The 23,215-nt window shown below is 48.7% G+C and overlaps 5 protein-coding genes across 5 annotated transcripts; 4 read left to right on the top strand and 1 right to left on the bottom strand.

Annotated features, from left to right (window-relative positions):
- Positions 1 to 10,757: 10,757 nt before the first annotated feature.
- DFJ58DRAFT_274829 (uncharacterized protein) lies at positions 10,758 to 11,544 on the top strand. Its single transcript, XM_041379611.1, has 2 exons — positions 10,758 to 11,412; positions 11,471 to 11,544. Exon 1 carries the CDS (start codon positions 10,910 to 10,912, stop codon positions 11,303 to 11,305), a length of 396 nt encoding a protein of 131 aa, XP_041245704.1. The 5' UTR covers positions 10,758 to 10,909; the 3' UTR covers positions 11,306 to 11,412; positions 11,471 to 11,544.
- A 7,041-nt stretch (positions 11,545 to 18,585) lies between these two features.
- Positions 18,586 to 19,302, bottom strand: DFJ58DRAFT_274799 (histone-fold-containing protein). The gene is made up of 4 exons (XM_041379610.1): positions 19,202 to 19,302; positions 19,092 to 19,149; positions 18,931 to 19,040; positions 18,586 to 18,877 (listed from the first exon to the last, which is right to left on the bottom strand). The coding sequence occupies exons 1-4, from the start codon at positions 19,226 to 19,228 to the stop codon at positions 18,761 to 18,763; spliced, it is 312 nt and encodes a 103-aa protein (XP_041245703.1). The 5' UTR covers positions 19,229 to 19,302; the 3' UTR covers positions 18,586 to 18,760.
- A 153-nt stretch (positions 19,303 to 19,455) lies between these two features.
- Positions 19,456 to 20,252, top strand: DFJ58DRAFT_778968 (histone-like type 2). The gene is made up of 4 exons (XM_041389667.1): positions 19,456 to 19,536; positions 19,589 to 19,647; positions 19,698 to 19,844; positions 19,894 to 20,252. The coding sequence occupies exons 1-4, from the start codon at positions 19,497 to 19,499 to the stop codon at positions 20,062 to 20,064; spliced, it is 417 nt and encodes a 138-aa protein (XP_041245702.1). The 5' UTR covers positions 19,456 to 19,496; the 3' UTR covers positions 20,065 to 20,252.
- A 256-nt stretch (positions 20,253 to 20,508) lies between these two features.
- On the top strand, positions 20,509 to 21,079 carry DFJ58DRAFT_726068 (histone 3; the record flags this gene model as incomplete). The annotated part of the gene is made up of 4 exons (XM_041385323.1): positions 20,509 to 20,548; positions 20,603 to 20,667; positions 20,715 to 20,861; positions 20,909 to 21,079. 4 exons carry the CDS (start codon positions 20,509 to 20,511, stop codon positions 21,077 to 21,079), a joined length of 423 nt encoding a protein of 140 aa, XP_041245701.1.
- Positions 21,080 to 21,981: 902 nt separating this feature from the next.
- DFJ58DRAFT_726067 (Inositolphosphorylceramide synthase subunit Kei1-domain-containing protein) lies at positions 21,982 to 23,093 on the top strand (the record flags this gene model as incomplete). The annotated part of the gene is made up of 4 exons (XM_041385322.1): positions 21,982 to 22,074; positions 22,131 to 22,271; positions 22,328 to 22,606; positions 22,659 to 23,093. The coding sequence occupies 4 exons, from the start codon at positions 21,982 to 21,984 to the stop codon at positions 23,091 to 23,093; spliced, it is 948 nt and encodes a 315-aa protein (XP_041245700.1).
- Positions 23,094 to 23,215: the final 122 nt, after the last annotated feature.

The raw sequence follows: 23,215 nt of genomic DNA, 5'->3' as shown, positions 1-23,215 counted from the left end.
GATCGCCGAGATATAACGACCAATCGTTTTGATAAAAGATAACAACTTTCGGAGCGACAAATTCTTGAAAAGTCCATCCTCGCTCGTTCCAAACACTCTTCGCCAGTGCACCGGGCTCGGATGAGGGAGGGACATCGGATAGGTAGACGATGGTAAGCGCTGAGTGGCGGGTACCAGACGAACATGGAGTTGACCGATTCTTGAAGCTCGGTATTGATCCTCTTGTCGATGCAGCAAGTGTCCATCCATGCCCAACCATACCCAGCATTACGAGCGATTTTGCAGAACGACTGCAGTTTTGCAATACCACCAAGTCCATTCAACTCGTACACGACTTTGTCCTGAATGTCATGCAGCAGCGCCTCCGTCTCTTCCCACCTGTGTGATAGTAGGACGCAGCGGAAGTACGTCGCCACTACGTCTTTGATGCGCTCCGTTCGGAGGTTCGAATCCTTCGTTGGAATGAGATAAGCTCATTGTACTCTGGACTCTTTTTAAAGGCGTTTATTTGTGCCGTTCTATCGCACAAAAGACCCGTGGAGGTATTAAGCAGACGTAGCGGGGCATTTTCGAGTTCAATCCAAACAGCTCTTTGAATTGCGTCTTCTGCTTCGGATGGACAGACATACTGCTGACGCAGATCTGCAGAACGAGATAGGCATTTCGAGACGATGCAGGAGTGTTACATGGCTTACCTCGTATCTGCGCATCGGAAGCATCGTCCAACTTGGACAACATGATCCTGAAGGCCTCGATGGCTTCGTCGTAACGTTGCGCGCCACGCAGCGCTGTATGTGTCAACTGGTATCCAACGTGAGACGAAGGATTGAGTTCGGTGACCTATCCATCGCCAAAGTCAACATGGACTATGAAAACGCAGACCCCATCGCACCTTCTTTGCGTCGAGGAACGCGTCCTCCCATAGCATTTTACCTAACTTTGCCTTGCTGCGATTTGCAAAGACGACATCGGATGCATAATCCAGCTCGATCGCCGCCGAGTATAGGTCAATAGCCCCGTCAAAATCGCTTGCAGCGAGGGCGGCATTTCCGTTGACAGCACAGAGTGCGCTACATTCTTCCTTGAAATCTGAGTGAAGTGCAGGTGAGGATTGTAGCCTGCGCAAGATTAGGAACTCCAGACTTGCCATAGGACCATTTAAGGCAGCTGGCCTTTGTTGTTTCGTCGATATTGTCCATCATGTGTCGGTATGAGTTTACGGCATCTTGAAGTTTACCAGCCCGAAGGAGTGCATCACACCGTTTCTGGTGTGCCTTTTTCCACAAGGACTTCAGGTTCCAGCCAAAGAGCTGGACAAGACACTCAGTTATGAAAAGCATTATATATGCATCATCTTAACGCACCACGACCAAGTCCTCATATATTTCATGAATGAATTTCGATGAGAAAGCGCCGGAGTTGATAGCGGCAGTGAAGTGGTCGGTGGCTTCGTCGTGACGCGCGCCATTTAAGGCTTTTATTCCAAGTTGAACACGTAGATATGCCTAATATGCAAGTTGTAAAGAAGAGTGTTAATGACCAAGCGTGGCTGCATGATACTTACTTCCACGATATGACATGCGCGAGTATCGGCATTCGGACAACCGGTAGTGAGTTCTTTGAGGAGCAGATTTGCCTCGTCATGTTGACCTGCATTGAAGAGCGCGATAGCCTGGATGACGGAATGAAGCAGAGACTATGTGAGGCAACTGTGGCATACCTTGATCAAGAGCAGGAAATGAATGGTTTGTGAATCTTGGTCTGTGTACATGGATGCAACATCAAATGCTGCCCTCGCATCCGGGACACGACCTTTTCCGCAGAGGGCGATTCCCTTGGAGATATAGCCTATCAATGAGGGCTGAATGCTGATAGACTATGTCACCATCGAGTTAGCATTTTGTAAGGGGTCCATGATCAATGGGTATAATTCACCTTGATTGCATCCTGAAGGGCGTGGTCCCAGTCATATTTTCGGGCCATAACAAATGAGCGATGTGCGTAGGAAGTACGGTCGTTCACATTGGTGTTGATATCTTGCGTGAGTAATTCTTCGGCGGTAGATAAATCTCCATCTATGCATGCATCACGGGCTGTCGTGATGTCTAAGATCTGCACAAAACAAGCTCGACTTGTGGTATATGAATCAAAGACGGAGACGTGCCTTTGAATTAACACCCTGAGGTACTGCCCACTCTGAGATCACCTTATTGCCGTAACATCCACTGAGGATGTGCTTGCCGTCCACGGAGAAAGTGAGACATTCCAGTAAGGATGAGTGCTGGAATATGGCAACGGTTCCTCGATCTGAGAGCCGCCAGAGACGGACGTGGTTGTCACGAGATGCGGAGGCGACGAGTGTGCCAGCAGGATTAACGGTGATGGTATCGATAATATTAGTGTGACCAGTCCAAGGATCGCCGACCTGCTGCCAGGTCAATGTATCCCATTCGCGTATGGTAGGATCAACACTATCGCCGCCTGTGAGAAGACGTGTGCCATTGGGCGTCCACGCAAGTGAGAAGTTCCATGATGTGTGAGCCTTGAAGGATGTGACGCGTTTCTCCTCGTGTCTGAATTATAAATTTCGATGCTGGAAGTTGAGATGGCAAGAAGTTTTCCTGACGGCGAATAACGAACGCCGTAAATGTCATAATTACCACGTCCTCCAATGATTCTGATATCGATTGGATCCCCTTGTTGCTCCCAGGTTTTGGTATTCCACAGTTTCACTTGCGACGTATGTGTGTTGCTCCACATCTTTGTGTCATTTGAACCAGTGGCCAGCACCGTCCCATCAGGAGAAAAATCTAGTGAAGTGATGGAACTGGAGTGGGCTTTGATGAGTTGGGTGAGCAATTTGCTAGTTTTTCCATGCCAGACGATGAGCTCTCCGCCTCCACCACCACCTGCTATCAATTGCCCATCTCGTGATACTGCCAATCTCCGCACCCCATTCCCTTCCATCTTCTTCAACACAACACCTGTCTTCAAGTCCCACAGACTAAACCGTCCTGTCCCATGAACCCGTAACCATCCGCTGTTCATCGGGGAAAACTGCGACTGCCTGTACTTGTCCGTCATGGCCTTTGAACTCCCGCAGGGGTGTAGTGATTGGAATGAGCCCCGACATTTTACCGGAGGTTGATGGCGTTGGGCGCGGTCGGGGTGGACTTTGGAGGGATTGCACAGATGTGTGTATTTTGCGTTTTATACTACTTCAACTGTTGTTAACTTTTTCCATAGACGCCCAGGCACGTTACGGCAAGAATGCACCCTATGGTCACACCTGTCGTCCTCGATAGTATACCCTCCCAGCGCCTCAGTGGTTGCAACACTTTAACGTTGACAGTCGCCTCCATGTTTTCAGTCTGCAACGTGTGATTTGTGGGGCAAATTCCTATGAACTTCAACTTTAGGCTACGTAGCGTGAGTGAGCATCTGATCCCATTCTACTTTGACGGTCTGTACAGCTATTCCGCAATCGGTAGCATGTTTCGACTGATGACATTGCAGGGAGAAACTGTGGAATCGCGGATCGTGCCATGAGAAGTGGTACTTGTGTTCCGACATCTAGTTCTATTTCTGAGCTCACGTCCGTGTTCTCAGGTTATTCGTCACAACTGCGACTGAAGTTATGCTGAAGAATCACTTCAAGTTCACTCGTACAGTTGCGATTGCGCTAGGTTTTGACGAGGAAATGAGTGCGTTGCGGGTAATTTTCTAAAATCACGTTCCCCATAGCTAAACATTTGAAGGGTGCGTCTTCCTCAAGATACCAGGAAGATGGAGAAACAACCGTTTTGCCGGTTATAACCGGCAGAACTAAATCCAAGTAGTTCTGCACCCTACACTAGTATCCGTGCTCTTGACGGATCACTCTTACATAAGCCTGTTTGCCGAACGAAAACTCTCGCTCTGCAGAGTACCCGCTTCTTACTCCACAGCTTCATTGCGTGGTCGTCTGAACCATTGGCCAGCACTGTGTCATTTGGGAAAGTCCAGCAAAGATATCTGTTCTTGTTTTGAATGATCGAAGCGAGTACTTATTGTCGCATTAAGCCAAGTAGAAAAGGAATTTAATCCGGTGGCCTTTGAATGAATCAAACTTTAGGGGTGGTCGTGTGGTGAGTGATCATCAAAGCACAAATGAATACTGGTCAGAGATGCCTGGCCTCAAAATACAGCTAGAGTATTTCTACGGTACCTATGTCCATGTTATCAACCGAAGTAATGTTTTTGACTTGTGCAACGATGTTACGGTCCGATGCGATCCTCTTGTATTCTCCGACACGCTGCTGCGCTAGCAAAAATGCGTCGAAAGGCTGTCCGAGGCGAACCATCAACCGCAACGCTCGTGAGCCAAGTTCCTCTTCATCAGGCGAACCGCTGGGTAGCTCGTCAGAGTCGTCCATCTGAGAGTCGTCCGTCTGGGACCCGGGCTCGGTCCAATCTCCTATGCTCTCCGTATCGTCTGTGTAGTCAGGTTGCTCTGCAAAGTCAGGTACCCCCGAGGAGATACCGATCCCATGGACGGACAAGTAAGAACGTCTGCCGAATGGGTTTTGTCCGCGAGAACTGAACTAGGGTCTCCTCAGTGGTGATCAGCAGATCATGAATCCCGCCTGCCTTGATTCCATACGTGATAAGAGTTTCCTGGGCTAGACTGCGCCTCCGTCTGACTTCCGTGACACGGAATGAAATGCAAGGCAAATGAAGTCTGCAGTTTGCGAAGCGAGGAGCTTTCAGCTGTTCAAGCTGGTCATGAAATTTCAATGCCAGATCTGTAGACACGATTTGTCGCAGCGAAGAGACTTCTATGTGAATATGATCTTCAGACAAAAATGAAAGGGGGCGTGGAGGAGTGGTGTAAGAGGTAATATGGGCCGGAAGACAGCTATTGAACTCGGATGGTTGTCCGACCCAATTGAGGACTGTAATATCGCCCGACCGAGCCACGATCTCCTGCAGGAGCCGCCCGAGCGCGTTCTGCTTCTTCTCGCCATATATGACAGGTAGGGTGATGCCGAAGATCCCAAATAGTGAGTACGCAACGTCTTCTTGCACAGTGGTGACGCGCTTCGATGCCCATTGCAGTTTCTCTCGGGCGCCGCTCATACCTGGACGGAAGGTCACCAGGGCCCGTGCATCTATGTCCGTCGCATCCTCCAACTCCTTCATGATTGCAGGGGACTCTTTGTGGTTGGGAGAGCGATCGCCGAGATATAACGACCAATCGTTTTGATAAAATATGACAACTTTCGGAGCGAGGAATTCTTGAAAAGTCCATCCTCGCTTGTTCCAAACACTCCTCGCCAGTGCACCAGGCTCGGATGAAGGAGGAACATCGGATAGGTAGACAATGGTAAGCGCTGAGTGGCGGTACCAGACGAACATGGAGTTGACCGATTCTTGAAGCTCAGTACTGCTCCTCTTGTCGATGCAGCATGTGTCCATCCATGCCCAGTGATATCCAGCATCACGAACGATTTTGCAAAACGACTGCAACTTCCCGATGCCACCAATTTCATTCAACTCGTACACGACTTTGTCCTGGATGTCGTGCAGCAGCGCTTCAGTCTCTTCCCACCTGTGTGATAGTAGGACGCAGCGGAAGTATGTCGCCACTGCGTCTTTGATGCACTCCGTTTGGAGGTCCGAATGCTTCGTTGTGAATGACAAAAGCTCCTTGTACTCTTGACTCGTTTTGTAGGAGTTTATCTGTGCCGCTCGGTCGCACAAAAGGCCCGTGGAGCTGTTAAGTAGACGAAGTGGGGCGTTTTCGAGTTCATTCCAAACAGCTCTTCGAATTGTGTCTTCTGCATCGGATGGACTGAGATACTGCTGACGCAACTCTGCAAAACGAGATAAGCATTTCGAGACGATGCAGGAGTGTTCCACGGCTTACCTCGTATCTGCACTTCGAAAGCATCGTCTAACTTGGACAACATGATCCTGAAGGCCTCGATGGCTTCGTCGTAACGTTGCGCGCCACGCAGCGCTGTATGTGTCAACTGGTATCCAACGTGAGACGAAGGATTGAGTTCGGTGACCTATCCATCGCCAAAGTCAACATGGACTATGGAAACGCAGACGCCATCGCACCTTCTTTGCGTCGAGGAACGCGTCCTCCCATAGCATTTTACCTAACTTTGCCTTGCTGCGATTTGCAAAGACGACATCGGATGCATAATCCAGCTCGATCGCCGCCGAGTATAGGTCAATAGCCCTGTCAAAATCGCTCGCAGCGAGGGCGGCATCTCCGTTGACAGCACAGAGTGCGCTGCATTCTTGCTTGAAATCTGAAGGAAATGCAGGTGAGGATTGTAGCCTGCATGACATTGCGGACTCTAGACTTACCGTTGGACCAGTCGAGGTAGTCGGCCTTGGTATTTTCGTCATCCGAAACCATCATGTACCGGTATGATCCTACGGCATCTTGAAGTTTACCTGCCCGAAGGAGTGCATGACAACGTTTCTGGTGCGCAGTGAGCCACAATGATTCGAGATCCCAGCCGAAGAGCTGGACAAGGGACTCGGTTATGAAAAGCTTTTCGGCTGTGTGTATTAACATACCACCACCAAATCCTCGTAAATTTCATGAATGTCCGATTTCGATGATAGATTGCTGAAGTTGACAGCGGCAGTGAAATGGTCAGCGGCTTCGTCGTAACGCGCGCCATCCAAGGCATTGATTCCAAGTTGAACACGTAGGTATGCCTAATTTGCAAGTTGCAAAGATTAGTGTTGATGACCCAGCATCACTGCATGATACTTGCTGCAACGATATGACATGCGCGAGTATCGGCATTCGGACAGCCAGTAGTGAGTTCTTCGAGGAGCAGGTTTGCCTCGTCATGTTGATCTGCATTGAAGAGCACGATGGCCTGAAATACGCGATGAAGCGGAGAGTATGCAATGCAAATGTAACATACCTTGATCAAGAGCAGAAAATGGATGGATTCTGAATCTTGGTTCGTGTACATGGATGCAATGTCCAATGCTGCCCTCGCATCCCGGACGCGGCCTGTTCCGCAGAGGGAGATACCTTTAGAGATATAGCCTATCAATGTGGGCTGAATGTTGATGGACTATGTTATGTCACCATCGAGTTAGCCTTTCATAAGGGGCGATGATGGGTCAGCGAATCTCACCTTGATGGCATCCTGAAGGGCGTGGACCCAGTCGTGTTTGCGGGCCATAATGAATGAGCGATGGGCGTAGGAAGTATGGTTGTTGGCATCGGTGTTGATATCTTGCGTGAGTAGTTCTTCTGCAGTAGACAAGTCTCCATCAATGCATGCAATACGGGCTGTCGTGATGGCTAGGATCTAGACGAAACATGCTCGAATGGTGGCATATAAGTCAAGAACGGAAACGCGCCTTTGGATGAGTACCCTGAGATGCCCACTTCGAGATCATGTTATCGCCACCTCCGCTGAGGATGTGTTTACCGTCCACGGAGAAAGTGACACAATTTGGCGAGGACGCATGCTTGAAGATGGCAATGGTTCGTCGATCTGAGAGCTGCCAGAGACGGACATGATTATCGCGAGATGCAGAGGCAACAAGTGTGCCAGCAGGATTAACGGCAATGGCATTGATGTTGCTAGTGTGGCCCGTCCAGGTATCACCGACCTGCTGCCAGGTCAATGTGTCCCAGTCGCGTATGGTAGGATCGAGATCAGTGCTGCCTGTGAGAAGGCGTATACCATCAGGCGTCCACGCAAGCGACAAGTTGTATGATGTGTGACCCTTGAAGGATGCGACGCGTTCCCTAGTGTCTGGATTATAAATTTGAATATTGTTGTATGTTGCGATGGCAAGAAGTTCTCTAGACGGCGAATATCGAACACAGTTGATTGTACTACCACAGTCAATTGGATTTCCTTGCTGCTGCCAGGTTTTGGTATTCCACAGTTTCGTTGTTCTGTCCCATGAACCAGTGACCAGTACTGTCCCATCTGGAGAAAAGTCAAGCGAGGTGATCAAACTGGAGTGTGCTTTGATGGGTTGGATGAGTGATTTTCCAGTTTCTCCGTGCCAGACGATGACCTCTCCGTTAAGATCACCGCTTGCTATGAATTGCCCATCTCGTGATACCGCCAATGCCAACACCCCGCTGCAATGCCCCTCCATCTTCATGAACACAACACCTGTCTTTAAGTTCCACAGCTGAAGTGTCTTGTCCGATGAGCCGGTAACCATCCATTGTTTATCGGGGAAAACTGCGACTGCCAATATGTTTTCTTTGTGACCTTGAAACTTCCGCAGTGGCGTTGTGCTTGTAATGAGCTCCGACATTTTACTGGAGGTTGATGGCGTTAGGCGCGGTCGAGGTGGACTTCAGAGGGATTGTGGGTGTCTTTCTCTAAGCTGCAGAGGTGCGTGTTTTGTGCGTTTTGTACTGCTTCACTGCTGCCTCGTTTCATAGACGCCCAGGCACGAGCCCTCCACATCTCCATCACTTTGCAGCAAGAATTCATCCTATTGTCATACCCGCCGTCCTCGAAACTATGCCCTCCTGGCGCTTCAGGTAAATCACTTCGAAAGGGGATTTCAGGCGGGCTCAGTTCTCCTACTAGTATATAAAAAACACAATTCAGCACGTAAAGGTGGAAAGGTGTCTTCCTACTTTACCTTTCAGATATTTCTAAGCCCATACTATCCTCACAAACAATGCGTTTCTGCCTTGTCCTCGCCGCCGCTGTTGCTTTGACAGCGTCAATATCTGTTGTTAACGCTCAGGACGACTATCCTTTATTCTGCTTTAGCCATTGGGAGTGTAGAAACTGCAAGGATGGGCCGAGCCGCATGAGTACGAGTAGTTTGTATTTAACCAAATAACTTACCGGCGTGGTAGAAATTATTGTCATGCGTCACGCCGTAAGATGACTATTGAAGCGATAGGATGCTCGACATCGGAGGTGGGATGAGAACTTTAGAAGTGAAATCTGGGGTGATCATGCAGAGGCAATCTGATATTTAAGGCATGCGTTGAGTTTCGAAGGGGAATAATGATTAGATAGAGGAAGCGTACGTGTCTGTTAAACGTTAAAACGAGAGATGGAAATGCGAGACTCATAAATCTTTTCATTTCTACTAATCAAGCGGTGGTAAGATTATTGCATCCTCACTTCCAATTTTGATAAGAGGTAAGAATATGTGTCTCTAGAAGTACATCCCTCAAACTTACCAGGCTTGTGATCTCATCGCACTAGCTCGTAACCTCCAATGCCGCAATACAGCCACAACGCGCAACTATGTTGCATCTTCACCAGCTCTATATTCTCACGTTTCCGTTCTCGGCTCTCCTTCAAGTTGCGCCCTTCCAGACTAGGCACTATTAGTGATGTCGACACAACTGTGAGTCTCCCAACATGTACAACGGTCTTAGCCTGAGTATTACTGACATTATACCTCCTCCTTATGGCACTCCAGTGTTTCGTTTCGGGTCATGAACTAGTGGCCAGCATTGATATTATTGTGGGCATCAGGAGAAAAGTGTAAGGAGTAGTAGACATGTCACATAACCGGTGTGGGCTATGTATATGATTAATTGGTTTTGTGACAGCTCGCGATCAGTGCTGGCCCATCACGTGACACCGCCAATGCCGACACCTCCCATTACCTTGTAGACTGGTGACCAGCCCCTCTATGAGATAAACCCTCGATAGAGGGACTGGTAAATCTGGGTTTGAATTTGGATAGTGCGCGCTTTGGAGTAATCACATGACTGAAAGGCCTTTTCGGGAGTTAGATAAGTCTTTGCTAAGTTCTCGATTACATACCGAACGTGTCAACATTGCTCGTCGACTCCGGCAGCGATCAGCTCTGTTCCACTGGCCGCTGCAGGGCAGCGTCACGTTGCACTCGGACAGCCCTATTTATGATTTGAATTCAAACTTCGGCTTCTTCTGAGATAGTACTGGTCCTAAGCGCCTGTTCTTAAGGGGAAAATGTCTCAAGGATGGTCCTGGGATGACGGGGACCTCTCGATGCTGATTGATACTGATCTGGAGACATTTCAGAGGTGAAATCGTCACACTGATAGTGTCCGGACGAAATAGATTAGGAATTATGAGACACAAGGTCTTTCCGCAGCCTGTACCGGCTGTAATTATGCTGTCACGGCCATTCAATGTTGCAAGAATGGCTTCTAGCTGGAATACTTGTGGAACAATGGTTGTAGCCGTGAGGATGTACACGAGCAGGCAAGCGCGTAACACATCTGTCTTATCCTTGTCACTGAGGGTTTCGATATAGTCGGTAGGGAGCCGTTCTTGCCATATTAGCGAACGAGCAAATGAATCTAGTCTTTCCATCGAGGCTTCCCGCACAGCTTGGATGATAGAGTTCACGTCCATTGGAGTTGTAGAGTAGATACATACATTAATGACGCGACCGCGTTTGCATCGCATCAATATGAATCAAACATTAATTTCAACATTTCAAATATTCACGTCGAAAATTTCAGTTTTCTTATTGGCTACAGGTCATGTGATTACTCCAAAGCGCGCACTATCCAAATTCAAACCCAGATTTACCGGTCCCTCTATCGAGGGTTTGTCTCATAGAGGGGCTGGTCACCAGTCTAATTGCCTTGAGGCTTGCTTCAAGTTGCTTGCCAAGATCATATAAAAAGTTACTTCGTGCTCAGATTAAATACAAAGACAAATAAAGAAAATAATGGAAACTTTCGGAATCAAAAGCACCCATCGTTCAATTGAAGAGCTCATTATTCTTTCGCCTTAACTCTCGTGGACATGGTCTCTGATGTTATTGCACCTGTACAATCACGAAAAAAGCAAGGTCATCGCCGGCTCGCCCGGCCCTAGTCGTTTAGATCCACATTCAGTATATGTGACATGCTCAGTGCTTGTTATAGTCTGGTCAGTGACTACGTTCAATGTTTCAACAACGTCCTCTCCAATTTAAATTTCTCACCAACAACACGCATCTACTGGAATCAGCCAACCTTTACGCACACCCATCTCACTCATTTTCTCAACATTATCCCCGCCGCACGACATATTTATCCTCCGTGTTGGTATTCCCCGACGTGGCTGCAAAATTGAGTTTCTTTCTTATTGGATTTTATTTCTTTCCGTTGACAGTATTGACGTCTCGTCTCTTGTTACTGATGGTGATGATCGTATTTTCCGTCGCCTGCCTTACGAAGTTCAAACTTCCAGCACGTTCACACCCAAGGCTGTCGGCCGAATATCCCTCTCGCCTACGCACTTACACTACACCAGGCTCAGTGAGAGCTCAGAAGAATTCTCGCATTGTCGATCGTGACTGAACGCGTGTCCTTCGTTATGGGGCGTCTTCTTTCCCTCACAAATAGTGGGCATTCCATGAGGACGATAGTAACGTGCGGTTGTCTTGTTTGTTAGGGGGATCGTGGAGGTGAATGAGTGCATTTTTTCAGGCTTTCGAGACGTGCTGCTAATGACTGAATGCATAGCCTGCCTGACAGCAGTTTGCGTGCGGATCACTGCATCAACTTGTCACGGTCCCACTTCACAAAGAATTCTAGAGGACCAAGGGTGATGCATAAGGAAGTGACGAGACTTAGAGCATAAATTGAACTCGAACACCCACGGAGGTAGGTATGATGAACATGAAGGGGTATTAGTCTAGTGGTATCGGTCTCCATGGTCTGCTTTGAAGGGAAACCACACATGCATATAGTATGATATATACAAGTATCAAGTACCAATGAAAACCGCTCAGATACCTCATGTTCGCAGGAAAAACATACAGTTACAGTATTTCTATCGTCCTGATCTCCATCAGGCCTCGAACAGAAGTCACGTCTTCGACAACCTGTGCAATGATATCATGATCCGACGCGACCCTCTTGTATTCTCCCCCGCCCCTCCGCGCTAGCAAAAATGCGCCAAAAGGCTGCCCAAGACGAACAAGCAACCGTAATGCTCGTGATTCTAGATCAACCACCTCATCTGACGGAGAAGAAGACGACGTCCAATAATCCTCCTCGTTTTCCGTATCGTCCCCAATGTCGGGCAGATGTGCAAAGTATGGTAGCTCGAGGAGAGACCGATCTCAAGGATGGACAAGTAAGAAAGTATGCCATGCCTGTGAGAGCTGAACCATCGGCTCTTTGGTGGTGATCAGCAGGTCACGAAGGCCGTCTGCCTTGACTTCATATTGAGTCTCCTGGGATGAACCGTACCTCAAACTGACGCCTGTGATACGGAAGGTGATGCAGGGTAGATGCAGCCTGCGGTTTGCGAAACGAGCAGCGCTCATGTTATCAAGCTGGTTGTAGAGTTTCAAAGCAAAATCCACAGTCACAGGATTTTTTCGCAGTGAAGAGATACTTGTTTGAATCTGATCTGTGGACAAAGATGGAAGGGTGCGTGGAGGAGTGGTGTAAGAGATGATATGGGCCGGAAGACAGCTATTAAACTCAGATGGTTGTCCGACCCAATTGAGGACCTTAATTTTGCCTGATTGAGCAATGATCTCCTGCAAGAGCCGCCCGAGCGCGTTCTGCTTCTTCTCGCCATAAATAACAGGTAAGGTGATGCCGAAGACGCCAAATAATGAATACGCAACGTCTTCCTGCACAGTGGTGACGCGCTTCGATGCCCATTGCAGTCTCTCTCGGGCGCCGCTCATACCTGGACGGAAGGTCACCAGGGCCCGTGCATCTATGCCCGTCGCATCCTCTAACTCTTTCATGATCACAGGGGACTCTTTGTGGTTGAGAGAGCGATCGCCGAGATATAGCGACCAATCCTTCTGATAAAAGATGACAACTTTTGGAGCGACGAGTTCTTGAAAGGTCCATCCTCGCACATTCCAAACACTCCTCGCCAGTGCACCAGGCTCGGACGAAGGAGGGACATCGGATAGGTAGACGATGGTAAGCGCTGGGTAGTGGTACCAGACGAACATGGAGTTGATCGATTCTTGAAGCTCGGTATTGTTCCTCTTGTCGATGCAGCATGTGTCCATCCATGCCCAGCAATACCCAGCATCGCGAGCGATTTTGCAGAATGACTGCAACTTCACAATGCCGCCAACTCCCTTCAACTCGTACACAACTTTGTCCCGGATGTCGTGCAGCAGCGCCTCCGTCTCTTCCCACCTGTGTGATAGCAGGGCACAGCGGAAGTACTTCGCCACTACGTCTTTGATGCGCTCCGTTCGGAGGTTCGAATTCTTCGTTTGAAACGAGATAAGGTCAATGTACTGTCGACTCGTTTTGAAGGCATTTATTTGTGCCGTTCTATCGCACAAAAGACCCGTAGAGGTGTTGAGCAGACGAAGGGGGGCATTGTTGAGTTCAATTCGAGCGGCTCCTTGAATAGCGTCTTCTATTTCAAATGGACAGACATACTGCTGACGTAGGTCTGCAGAAAGAGATAGGCATTTCGAGACCATGCAGGGGTGTTCCATGGCTCACCTCGTATCTGTGCTTCGGGAGCATCGTCCAACTTGGACAACATAATTGTGAAGGACTCGGTGGCTTTGTCGTAACATTGCGCGCCACACAGCGCCGTATAACTCAACTGGTATCCAATGTGAGACGACGGATTAAGTTCTGTTACCTATCCATCGCCGAAGTCAACATGAGCTGCGAAAACGTAGACGCCATCGCACCTTTCGCGCGTCGAGAAGCGCGTCCTCCCACAGCATTCTTTCTAACCTGGCCATGCTACGCTTTATAAAGACGGCATCAGATGCAGAGTCCAGGTCGATGACTGCTGAGTATAGGTCGATAGCCCTGTCATAATCGCTTGCAGCGAGGGCAGCATTTCCGTTGACAAAACAGAGTGGACTACACTCTTTCTTGAAATCTGAGTGAAATGGATGTGAGGATTGTAGCCTGCGCGACATTACGAACTCCGGACTTGCCATCGGACCATTCAAGGCAGCTGACCTTCGTTGTTTCGTCGATATTGTCCATCATGTGTCTGTATGATTTCACGGCATCTTGAAGTTTACCTGCCCGAAGGAGTGTATGACAACGTTTCTGGTGTGCGGTGAGCCACAACGATTTGAGATCCCAGCCGAAGAGCTGGACAAGACACTCAGTCGAGAAAACTATTTCGGATGTGTACATTAACATACCACCACCAAATCCTCGTAAATTTCATGAATGTCCGATTTCGATGATAAAGCGCTGGAGTTAACAGCGGCAGTGAAGTGGTCGGTGGCTTCGTCGTAACGTGCGCCATCCAAGGCCTTAGTTCCAATTTGAACACATAGATATGCCTAATGTGCGAGTTGTAAAGATGAGTATCGATGATCAAGCATGGATGATACTTACTTGCACGACACGACACGCAAGAGCATCCGCATTCGGACAACCGGTAGCGAGTTCTTTGAGGAGCAGGTTTGCCTCGTCGTGTTGATCTGCATTGAAGAGCGCGATGGCCTGAAATACATGATGAAGCGGAGAGTATGCGAGGCAACTATAACCATACCTTGGTCAAGAGTAGGAAATAAATGGTTTGTGAATCTTGGTCCGTGTACATCGATGCAACATCAAATGCTGCCCTCGCATCTAGGATGTGGCCTGTCCCACAGAGGGCAATACCCTTGGAGATATAGCCTATCAATGAGGGCTGAATACTAACGGACTATGTCACCGTCGAGTGAGCCTTTCAAAAGGGGGCGATGATGGATCAGCGAATCTTACGTTAATTGCATCCTGAAGGGCGTGGTCCCAGTCATGTTTACGGGCCATAACAAATGAGCGATGAGCATAGGAAGTGTGGTTGTTCGGATTGGTGTTGATATCTTGGGTGAGTAGATCTTCGGCGGTGGATAAGTCTCCATCTATGCATGCAATGCGGGCTGTCGTGATGGTTAAGATCTGCACGAACCATGCTCAATTTGTGGTATATGAGTCAAAGACGGAAACGTGCCTTTGAATTGATGCCGTTGGGTACTGCCCACTCTGAGATTATCCAATCGCCACCCCCCTCCGCTGAAGATGTGCCCACCGTCCACGGAGAAAGTGACGCATTGCGTCCAGGAAGGGTGGTGGAATATGGCAATGGTTTGTCGATCTGAGAGCCGCCAGAGACAGACATGACTATTATGAGATGTGGAGGCGACGAGTGTGCCAGCAGGATTAACGGCGATGGAATATATGTTGTGAGTGTGACCGGTGTAAGGATCACCGACCTGCTGCCAGTTTGTTGTATCCCATTCGCGTATGGTAGGATCGTAAACATCGCCGGCTGTGAGAAGGCGTGTGCCATCGGGCGTCCACACAAGTGCCAAGTTGTAATTTGTGTGACCCTTGAAGGATGTGACGCGTTCCTTCGTGCCTGAATTATAAATTTGGATATTGTTCTGTGTTGCAATGGCAAGAAGTTCTCCAGACGGCGAATACCGTATGGAGGGACCTGAGTTGTATAAAGTACCACAATTGATTGAATTTCCTTGTTGCTCCCAGGTTTTGGTGTTCCATAGCTTCATTGTTCCGTCCCTTGAACCAGTGGCCAGTATTTTTCCATCGGGAGAAAAATCTAGCGAGTAGATATGATCGGAGTGGGCTCTGACTTGGGTGAGACGTTCGCCAGTTTCCCCGTGCCAGATTATGACATTTCCATCATAATCACCGCTTGCTATCAATCGCTCATCTCGTGATATCGCCAATGCCGGTACCCCCCATTGCTATGCACCATCTTCTTCAACATAACACCTGTCTTCAAGTCCCACAGACGAACCGTCTTGTCGTCCGAACTCGTAACCATCCATCGTTTATCACGGAAAACTATGCCTGCCTTTACGCCTTCTTCGTGACCTTTGAACTCCCGCAGGGGTGTAGTGATTGGAATGAACTTCAACATTTTACTGAAGGTTGATGGTGTTGGGCGTGCTCAAGGTGGACTTTGGAGGGATTGTGGGTGTCTTACTCTAAGCTGCAGAGGTGCGTGCATTGTGCGTTTTACGCTGCTCCACTCCCTCCCAGAACCTGCCTCGTTTCGATAGACGCCCAGGACATGAGGCTGTTCGTTCCCACACCTTCATCACTGTTGCAGCAAGAATGCACCCTATTATCATACCCGTCGTCCCCGACAATAATTATACCCTAGCGCCTCAGTGCATACATGCGTCCCACTTTTGTGTCACTCCTTCGAATGCATGCTTATAGTTTACTGCAATATCATCCCTTCATCCCGTCGACTCCCAAGTTCTGTGTGTTCCGCATGCAGCCAAAGTTTTCTTTTCTGGCATCTCAAACTCGTCACATATTCTATCACGGAGGAGCGCTTTGCTTCCAACCTTCTGCTCGTCATTCATATCTACTTCGAGCTTCGTCCGCTCCCGGTCAAACTGGTTTCAGTTCTCATTCACCCACCAATTCCCTCCCAAGTCCATCAGCATTGGAATCCTGCCCTACAAATGTACCAGTATAACATGGTCGCTAACCTCAGCGAGCCCTCTCTACAGATGCTACGCGAGCCCTGCATTCAACGGATTGTCATCGTGGGTGTTTGGGAATGCTATCTACCATTGGTACTAGTTACTACCATAGAATCAATAGTCCCTATACCTGGACCGCCGAGAGACCAAGTGAGTTTCACACCAGTTCTTTTACCAAAATTCTCATCCCAATTAGCATATGTCAGGCACTGCGTGATCGATCTTTGATCGACTGTCGAATGTCATGTACCATCTCCTTCGTGAATGATAATTGATGCATACTGTCGATGACGACACGATGGGGCCCGCGCAAAGCCATCTTTTTCACCCGAATACATATCTCTGACTTCCATGACTCTGTTTAAACAATATTGTAATGAGCTCATTTGCAGCCTCTGCGATTGCCTTTATGCTTTCTTCATGGCCTTTGAACTTTCGCAGGGGTGTAGTGATTGGAACGGGCTTCGACATTTTACTGGAGGTTGATGGTGTTGAGGTGGACTTCGAAGGGATTGTGGGTCTCTTGCTCTAAACTGCAGAGGTGCGTGTATTGTGCGGTTTGAAATTTGCGTCACCTAGCTCGTTTCAATAAACGGCTGTTTGCTCCCACACCTTCATCACTGGGGTGACTTCAGGTGACTTCCGTGCTGGACCGTCAATTTGCAGGTGATCAGTGCTTCTTCCCGTGGGCTAAATAATCCAGAGTGCGAAAACAAATTTGAAAACGAGTCTGTAGGATAAAATACTAAACCGCATGCTAATAGATAATACGGAATATCGACCGCATCCACTACTATGGATGATTCGACAATCCAATTTCTAAAGAACGAATAGAGTTGTGACAGGGAGAAGACGACGACGAAGAAGAAGCTGCGCTGGCCGATGCTGCCACTGTCCTAGTAGTTGGTGTTGAGCTTGTGCGCCAAGATCGTATTGAAAATCGGCAACCACGACGTCTATATGTTTGCCGTCCACAGCTCCTTCCAAACCCACGGAAAAATACCCCGTGGCATGTCCTGTTTGCTACCCAGAATGATCGCGCATTCATTACAACAATGGGGTTTGATGTCGAGACAGAACCTGCACACAGTAGTACTACACGGCAGGGGACTTTCAGATTGGACACCAGTTGTCCGTCGTACGTTGATGTGGCATAAGGAGGGATGCGGGAAGTGCAGGAGCGGTAGTATTGAATGGCGCTGGACGACAAAGCCTGAGAAAAAGTCACTGAAACCGACCCTCCGGCCAAAACTAGTCCGGCACAGAGTCCGGCGCTACAGCGGATATATCTGCAGTCCGGCGGCAAAAAGACGGCCAGTTGGCGAACTTTGGCGGACATTCAATTCACCTAGGTACGTGCTAATCTTATCACTCCTTATTGGTATGTACAGTACTTGTACAGTGTATGTACACCCATTTCGTATTCAGCACCGTATTCGAGTTTTGGTGCGCCATCGCAAACTTCCAGTGTACCCTTGCAAGCCTCAACCGAAACAACACAAGGCGCATTTTAGCATCCACTACAGCCGTACGAGCCCACACATCAGCCGAGTCACGAATAGCATTAATGTTGGGGACGACTGACGCACCTTCCAGCTCTATTGAGTCCTGCACAGCTGTGGGCGCTACTACGCACGGTTGTGTGACCGCGGGCTAGTTTGTGTTAGTTTGTGTTAGTTGTGTTTCACTTTGGGTTAGGAGATGGCAAGGGTGAATGGGGCCAGAAAGATGGGAGGTAAAGCTTGAAGCCCTATCATGGATATATGCGTCCAACGTATCAATGCGCCGAGCCACTGCTTGATCTCGACTTCGCATTGCGCTCCGTGGTCGACGAATAATGAGACTGAGGGACGCTCTAGGGAGACAGAAGAGTAGCGAGCACGGGAGTTGATATTTGTTAGAAGTATGCGAATAGTATGCGGGGAGGGGATCGGGAAAATCGGCGATGTGCTGGTTTGGACAGGCAAGAGATACTAGTCGCCTCACTCTCATCCCAAACCACTGTTCTACAGGCTACCGTCTTTAACCTGGCGGAGATGCAGGTGCGCACGAAAGGTCGAGTTCAACGACGAATTGTCAATCTGGGAGGGGAGGAGTTGGTGCTTCATAGACGCGTTACGTCGAAAACCAGGAAAGGCAGTGGGAAGGGAAGTTGTGGGAATATAGTAAGTATGCAAATGGAAATGCAGTGAGCAAGCAGCAGAAATATAGACGAGCCATTGCATGCTGTATCCCCCCAGTGGAAGTAGCGGAATGTTTCAAATATCTTCCATAAGACAAGGACATACGATTATAATGGTACATATACAATACAACAAGCTGCGGCGAAATCCTCCAACATCTATGCTCCGAAACCGTACAGAGTACGCCCTGAGCGCTTCAGAGCGTAAACCACATCAAGGGCAGTGACAGTTTTCCGCTTTGCGTGCTCAGTGTATGTTACCGAGTCACGGATGACCTACAGCAAACCATGAGCATACATGCTTAAATTCAATGAGCCTGTACACGCACGTTTTCAAGGAAGATCTTGAGGACACCACGGGTCTCCTCATAGATAAGACCAGAGATACGCTTGACACCACCACGACGGGCAAGACGACGAATAGCAGGCTTTGTTATACCTAGGCACACCAGTTATAAAAGATAAGGGCAGTCATTGCCGAATGACTTACCCTGGATGTTGTCACGAAGAATCTTGCGATGACGCTTGGCACCACCCTTTCCGAGACCCTTCAAGATATGTCAGACTGGAACCAGAAACAACACCGACTCTCGGGCTCACCTTGCCACCTTTTCCACGGCCAGACATTGTATTGAGTTGAAAATGGAGTGTTGTAAAGTGTGTGAGTTTACTGTGGTGTGACGAGTCGATACAGGAGCACCGCAATCTCTGAACTGGGTTATATACCGTGGCATGTGGCTGTGCTGAATTACCGCATCTGGAATGTTGATTGGGACACGAGCACCACGTGATGTGACGCGACGCGCCTGTATATAGGCCGAGGCAATTAATATGCTCTTTCTATACCAACATCCATTTGTCTGTACTTTGTGCAATTATCCTTTTTGATTAAACAATGGCCCGTACCAAGCAAACCGCTCGCAAGTCTACTGGTGGTAAGTCACCCTTCCTATTTAGCACATAGGACTCGAGCTCATTGGCTATCAGGCAAAGCCCCTCGTAAGCAATTGGCAGCCAAGTCTGCAGCCCGCAAGACCGCACAAGCAGTACGTGCAATCTTTTAACAATCTGGACTCTGCTCACAATACTTGCTCAGAGCGCTGGTGGTGTCAAGAAGCCCCATCGTTTCCGCCCCGGTACCGTCGCTCTTCGTGAGATCCGTCGGTACCAGAAATCAACAGAGCTCCTCATCCGCAAGCTCCCCTTCCAACGTCTTGTTCGTGAAATCGCACAGGATTTCAAGGTAAGTCGCTTTTGTATCACTGTAATTCTCGGGTCTGATCGCTCGTCAGACTGACTTGCGCTTCCAATCATCTGCCGTGATGGCTCTTCAAGAAGCCGCTGAGGCGTACCTCGTCTCGCTCTTCGAGGACACTAACTTGGCTGCTATTCACGCCAAGCGTGTCACTATTCAGCCTAAAGATCTTGCTCTTGCACGGCGGTTGCGTGGGGAGCGTTCATAGGCTTGACATATCTTGTTATTCGTATCTGTGGTGTACCTTACTGTATTTCTATCTATTTTAATTTTGACGCTTCGATGTGTGCTTATATGCAGTACGACTGGCAACATTGGCCTCTGGTATATGATGTGTTGTTAGAGTTCCGACGTGAACATTCCGGCAAGGTGTGTAAACGAGCATGTTGAATTGGATACTTAAACTATGTTTCGAAATACATTCATAAGCACGTCAAAGGGATTGGCGGAGAAGTCCACATTTTTTGGACAATGGGAGATAGAGTCGTCATTGACACAGGACACAATGGGTGGACCTTGAACAAGACTCCACACGTGACCACGCGACGCGATTCTATAAAGCAGTTCCACTTCAAAGGCATTGTGCCCAGGACCAGTAACCCATCTAACCGTCTACACTATCTTGACCATCAACACTCTGCTCTTTCTATCAATGGCCCGCACCAAGCAAACTGCCCGCAAAAGCACAGGTGGTAAGTCGCTGTAGCTTCTCCGGTCCGCTGCCACCGATGCTCATTCACAACCAGGCAAGGCTCCTCGAAAGCAGCTCGCAGTGAAATCAGGAAAAAAGGCTCCCATAGCTGGGCATGCGGTATGTTGTGCCTTTCTTTCTAAACCCACTTAACCTCCTTCCCTCAGGCGACCGGAGGTGTCAAGAAGCCACATCGTTTCCGTCCTGGCACGGTAGCCCTTCGCGAAATTCGCAGGTACCAAAAATCGACGGAGCTGCTCATCCGCAAGCTCCCCTTCCAACGCCTCGTCCGCGAAATTGCACAGGACTTTAAGGTAAGAGGATTTTCGTCAATTGGATTCATTTGACGTTCATATCGCAGACCGACCTCCGATTCCAATCATCGGCCGTAATGGCGTTGCAAGAAGCGGCTGAGGCGTACCTTGTGTCGCTGTTTGAGGACACCAACTTGGCTGCTATCCATGCCAAACGTGTGACTATTCAACCAAAGGACCTTGCTCTTGCCAGGCGGCTGCGCGGCGAACGTTCATAGAAGTGTTTATTCAATATGGACCATCAATGCTCTTTCCTGTGACTTGTCATCTCTTGCTATATCTGTTCGTTCTTAACTTCGCATTTGAGAGTATGGCTTAGCGTTTGTCGTATTCCCTATAATGAGCAGTACAAATTCTTGCTCTGTGACCCTGGCTTAGACTGTGTAAGTTTTCCGGCCGTGCATTGCCGCATTCTCAGTCTTGCAGACAACACATCACTTCACATCTATAAAGTGGCAGTTCTGAATCCACCTCAAAGAAGTCGTGACCATCACGCACCACCGACAGCAGGCAGGCAACCAGCACCGACGGACCCAGCGAAGCAAATCGAGCGCGAGTACCGGCGAGTAGTTTCAGGTAGAGCACTTTCGACGTTCAATCAAGCTCGTCACCGGCCAGGCTCCACGCGCATCCAGTGTGTCCACCTTGTCAATTTCATCCATGCTAAATGTCGGCCAATAAGTTTCCCTTCCAATGCCACATTCGTCAGGACTTTGAGGTCAAAGCATAGTAAATCGGAGCTCACCGAATTTGCCTGACATTCCGACTCCGAGTGTGTCGCCGCAGACGGCCACGAACTCCGGTTCCATTCTGACTTTAAATTGGCCGCAATCCATGCAAGCGTGACAGGATATTGAAACGAATGACCTAGCCCTCGCACGGCGACTGTGTGGTGAATATTTGTAGAGGAATCTCACTCATATAAGTTCGTTAAGTAATCTGGTAAGTATTTTTTGAGTTATAATAGACTCTGAGAAAGCTGCGATGACTCATGAGAACGCACTGGCTGACTAAGTCACAAAGCTATCCTTCTCTTCCGGGTTCCGCTACAAGTACACTGACCCTCGTTCCCGACCTTTGTTGTAACTCGTGCGTGATACATGACTTGCATATGAAACTCATGCTTCGCCCTGAATGGAGGCTCTGGCCGATTTCCACTTTCCTTGGTATTACTGACCTTAAAACTGGCGTCACTGTTGTCCTACTGTTCGCAGTAAGCGTCAAAGTCTTTTCCTTCAACCAGCGTCGCAAATATAACTTACCTCGCAGCTCCTCAACAAAGTAGCAGGCGTGTATGGCTTGATCGCCGTTATGACCGGTGCAGGTAGCAATTTTGCACAGCTCAGTCTGTACATATATTCAGTTCTCGGTCTCGTCGCACTAAGCTGGGGACTGAAATCCGTCAAAGATGTTCGTCGCTTTGGCACAATACTCGATCTCCAGCTGACATCGTCTTCGTTTGACAGGAGAACCCTCAGCACACACTCTATTTTGCGTACTTCTTCTTCGTCGATCACATCTTCTCAACAACTTGGACGGTGTTCTTCTCCGTTATCTGGTGGACTTATACCTCGCATGATGGGCAGCAAATCTCCAATTCACATGCGCAAGAGGCCATACGACATGATGCGCCAGCTATAATCTACAATATGACGGATGAGCAGCGGGCTCTAGAAGCAAATAATTTGTGGCATGAGGAGAAGGGCACTGCCATGGGTGTCATCATCATCAGCTGGCTCGCAAAGGTACATGACCACCAATTCATGCACATCGCTTCTAAACTCTCAAATCACACAGATATATTTCGCACTATTACTCTACTCATACGCCACACACCTCCGCAAGGGCTCGTACAACTCCATCCGGCACTTCCGTTCATATTCGAGTACTCCCGCAGGCTACACCGCAGCATTGACTGAAGAGGATGATGAAGTTGATGATTTTTACCTACCCTCGATACGAAAGAACCAGGTCTCACACGCTTCAAACGACTCTACATCACACCTTCCAAACGGCTCTACACCGTATTTCCCCAATGGCTCTGCTTCATATGCCCCAAATGGCTCATCTTCCCATGTTTCCAATGGCTCGATAACGCATCTGCCCGATTTTGTGAGCGCTCCAGGAAGACACGGAAGGAAGGCGAGCAGGGGCTCGTCAGGGAAGATTAATATACCCGGAAGGAGAAGTGAAGGGAACGGGGAGGTTATCTTTGAGGACACTGAGTCGTAGACTCATGGCTAATATACCATTTTTTTCGCGCTGTGGCAATCTATTGACGAGCATAATATTTATCATAAGATGGCTGGCAGCTCTTGATGTTGATTCCCATGAGCAAAGTGACGAGGGTATTT

The sequence above is a fragment of the Suillus subalutaceus genome, assembly GCF_016647625.1.
Source record: "Suillus subalutaceus strain FC151 chromosome Unknown DFJ58scaffold_32, whole genome shotgun sequence".
Classification (NCBI taxonomy): Eukaryota; Fungi; Basidiomycota; class Agaricomycetes; order Boletales; family Suillaceae; genus Suillus; species Suillus subalutaceus.
Note: the sequence above shows the minus strand (reverse complement) of the source record. Positions and strands in the feature narration are given on the sequence as shown.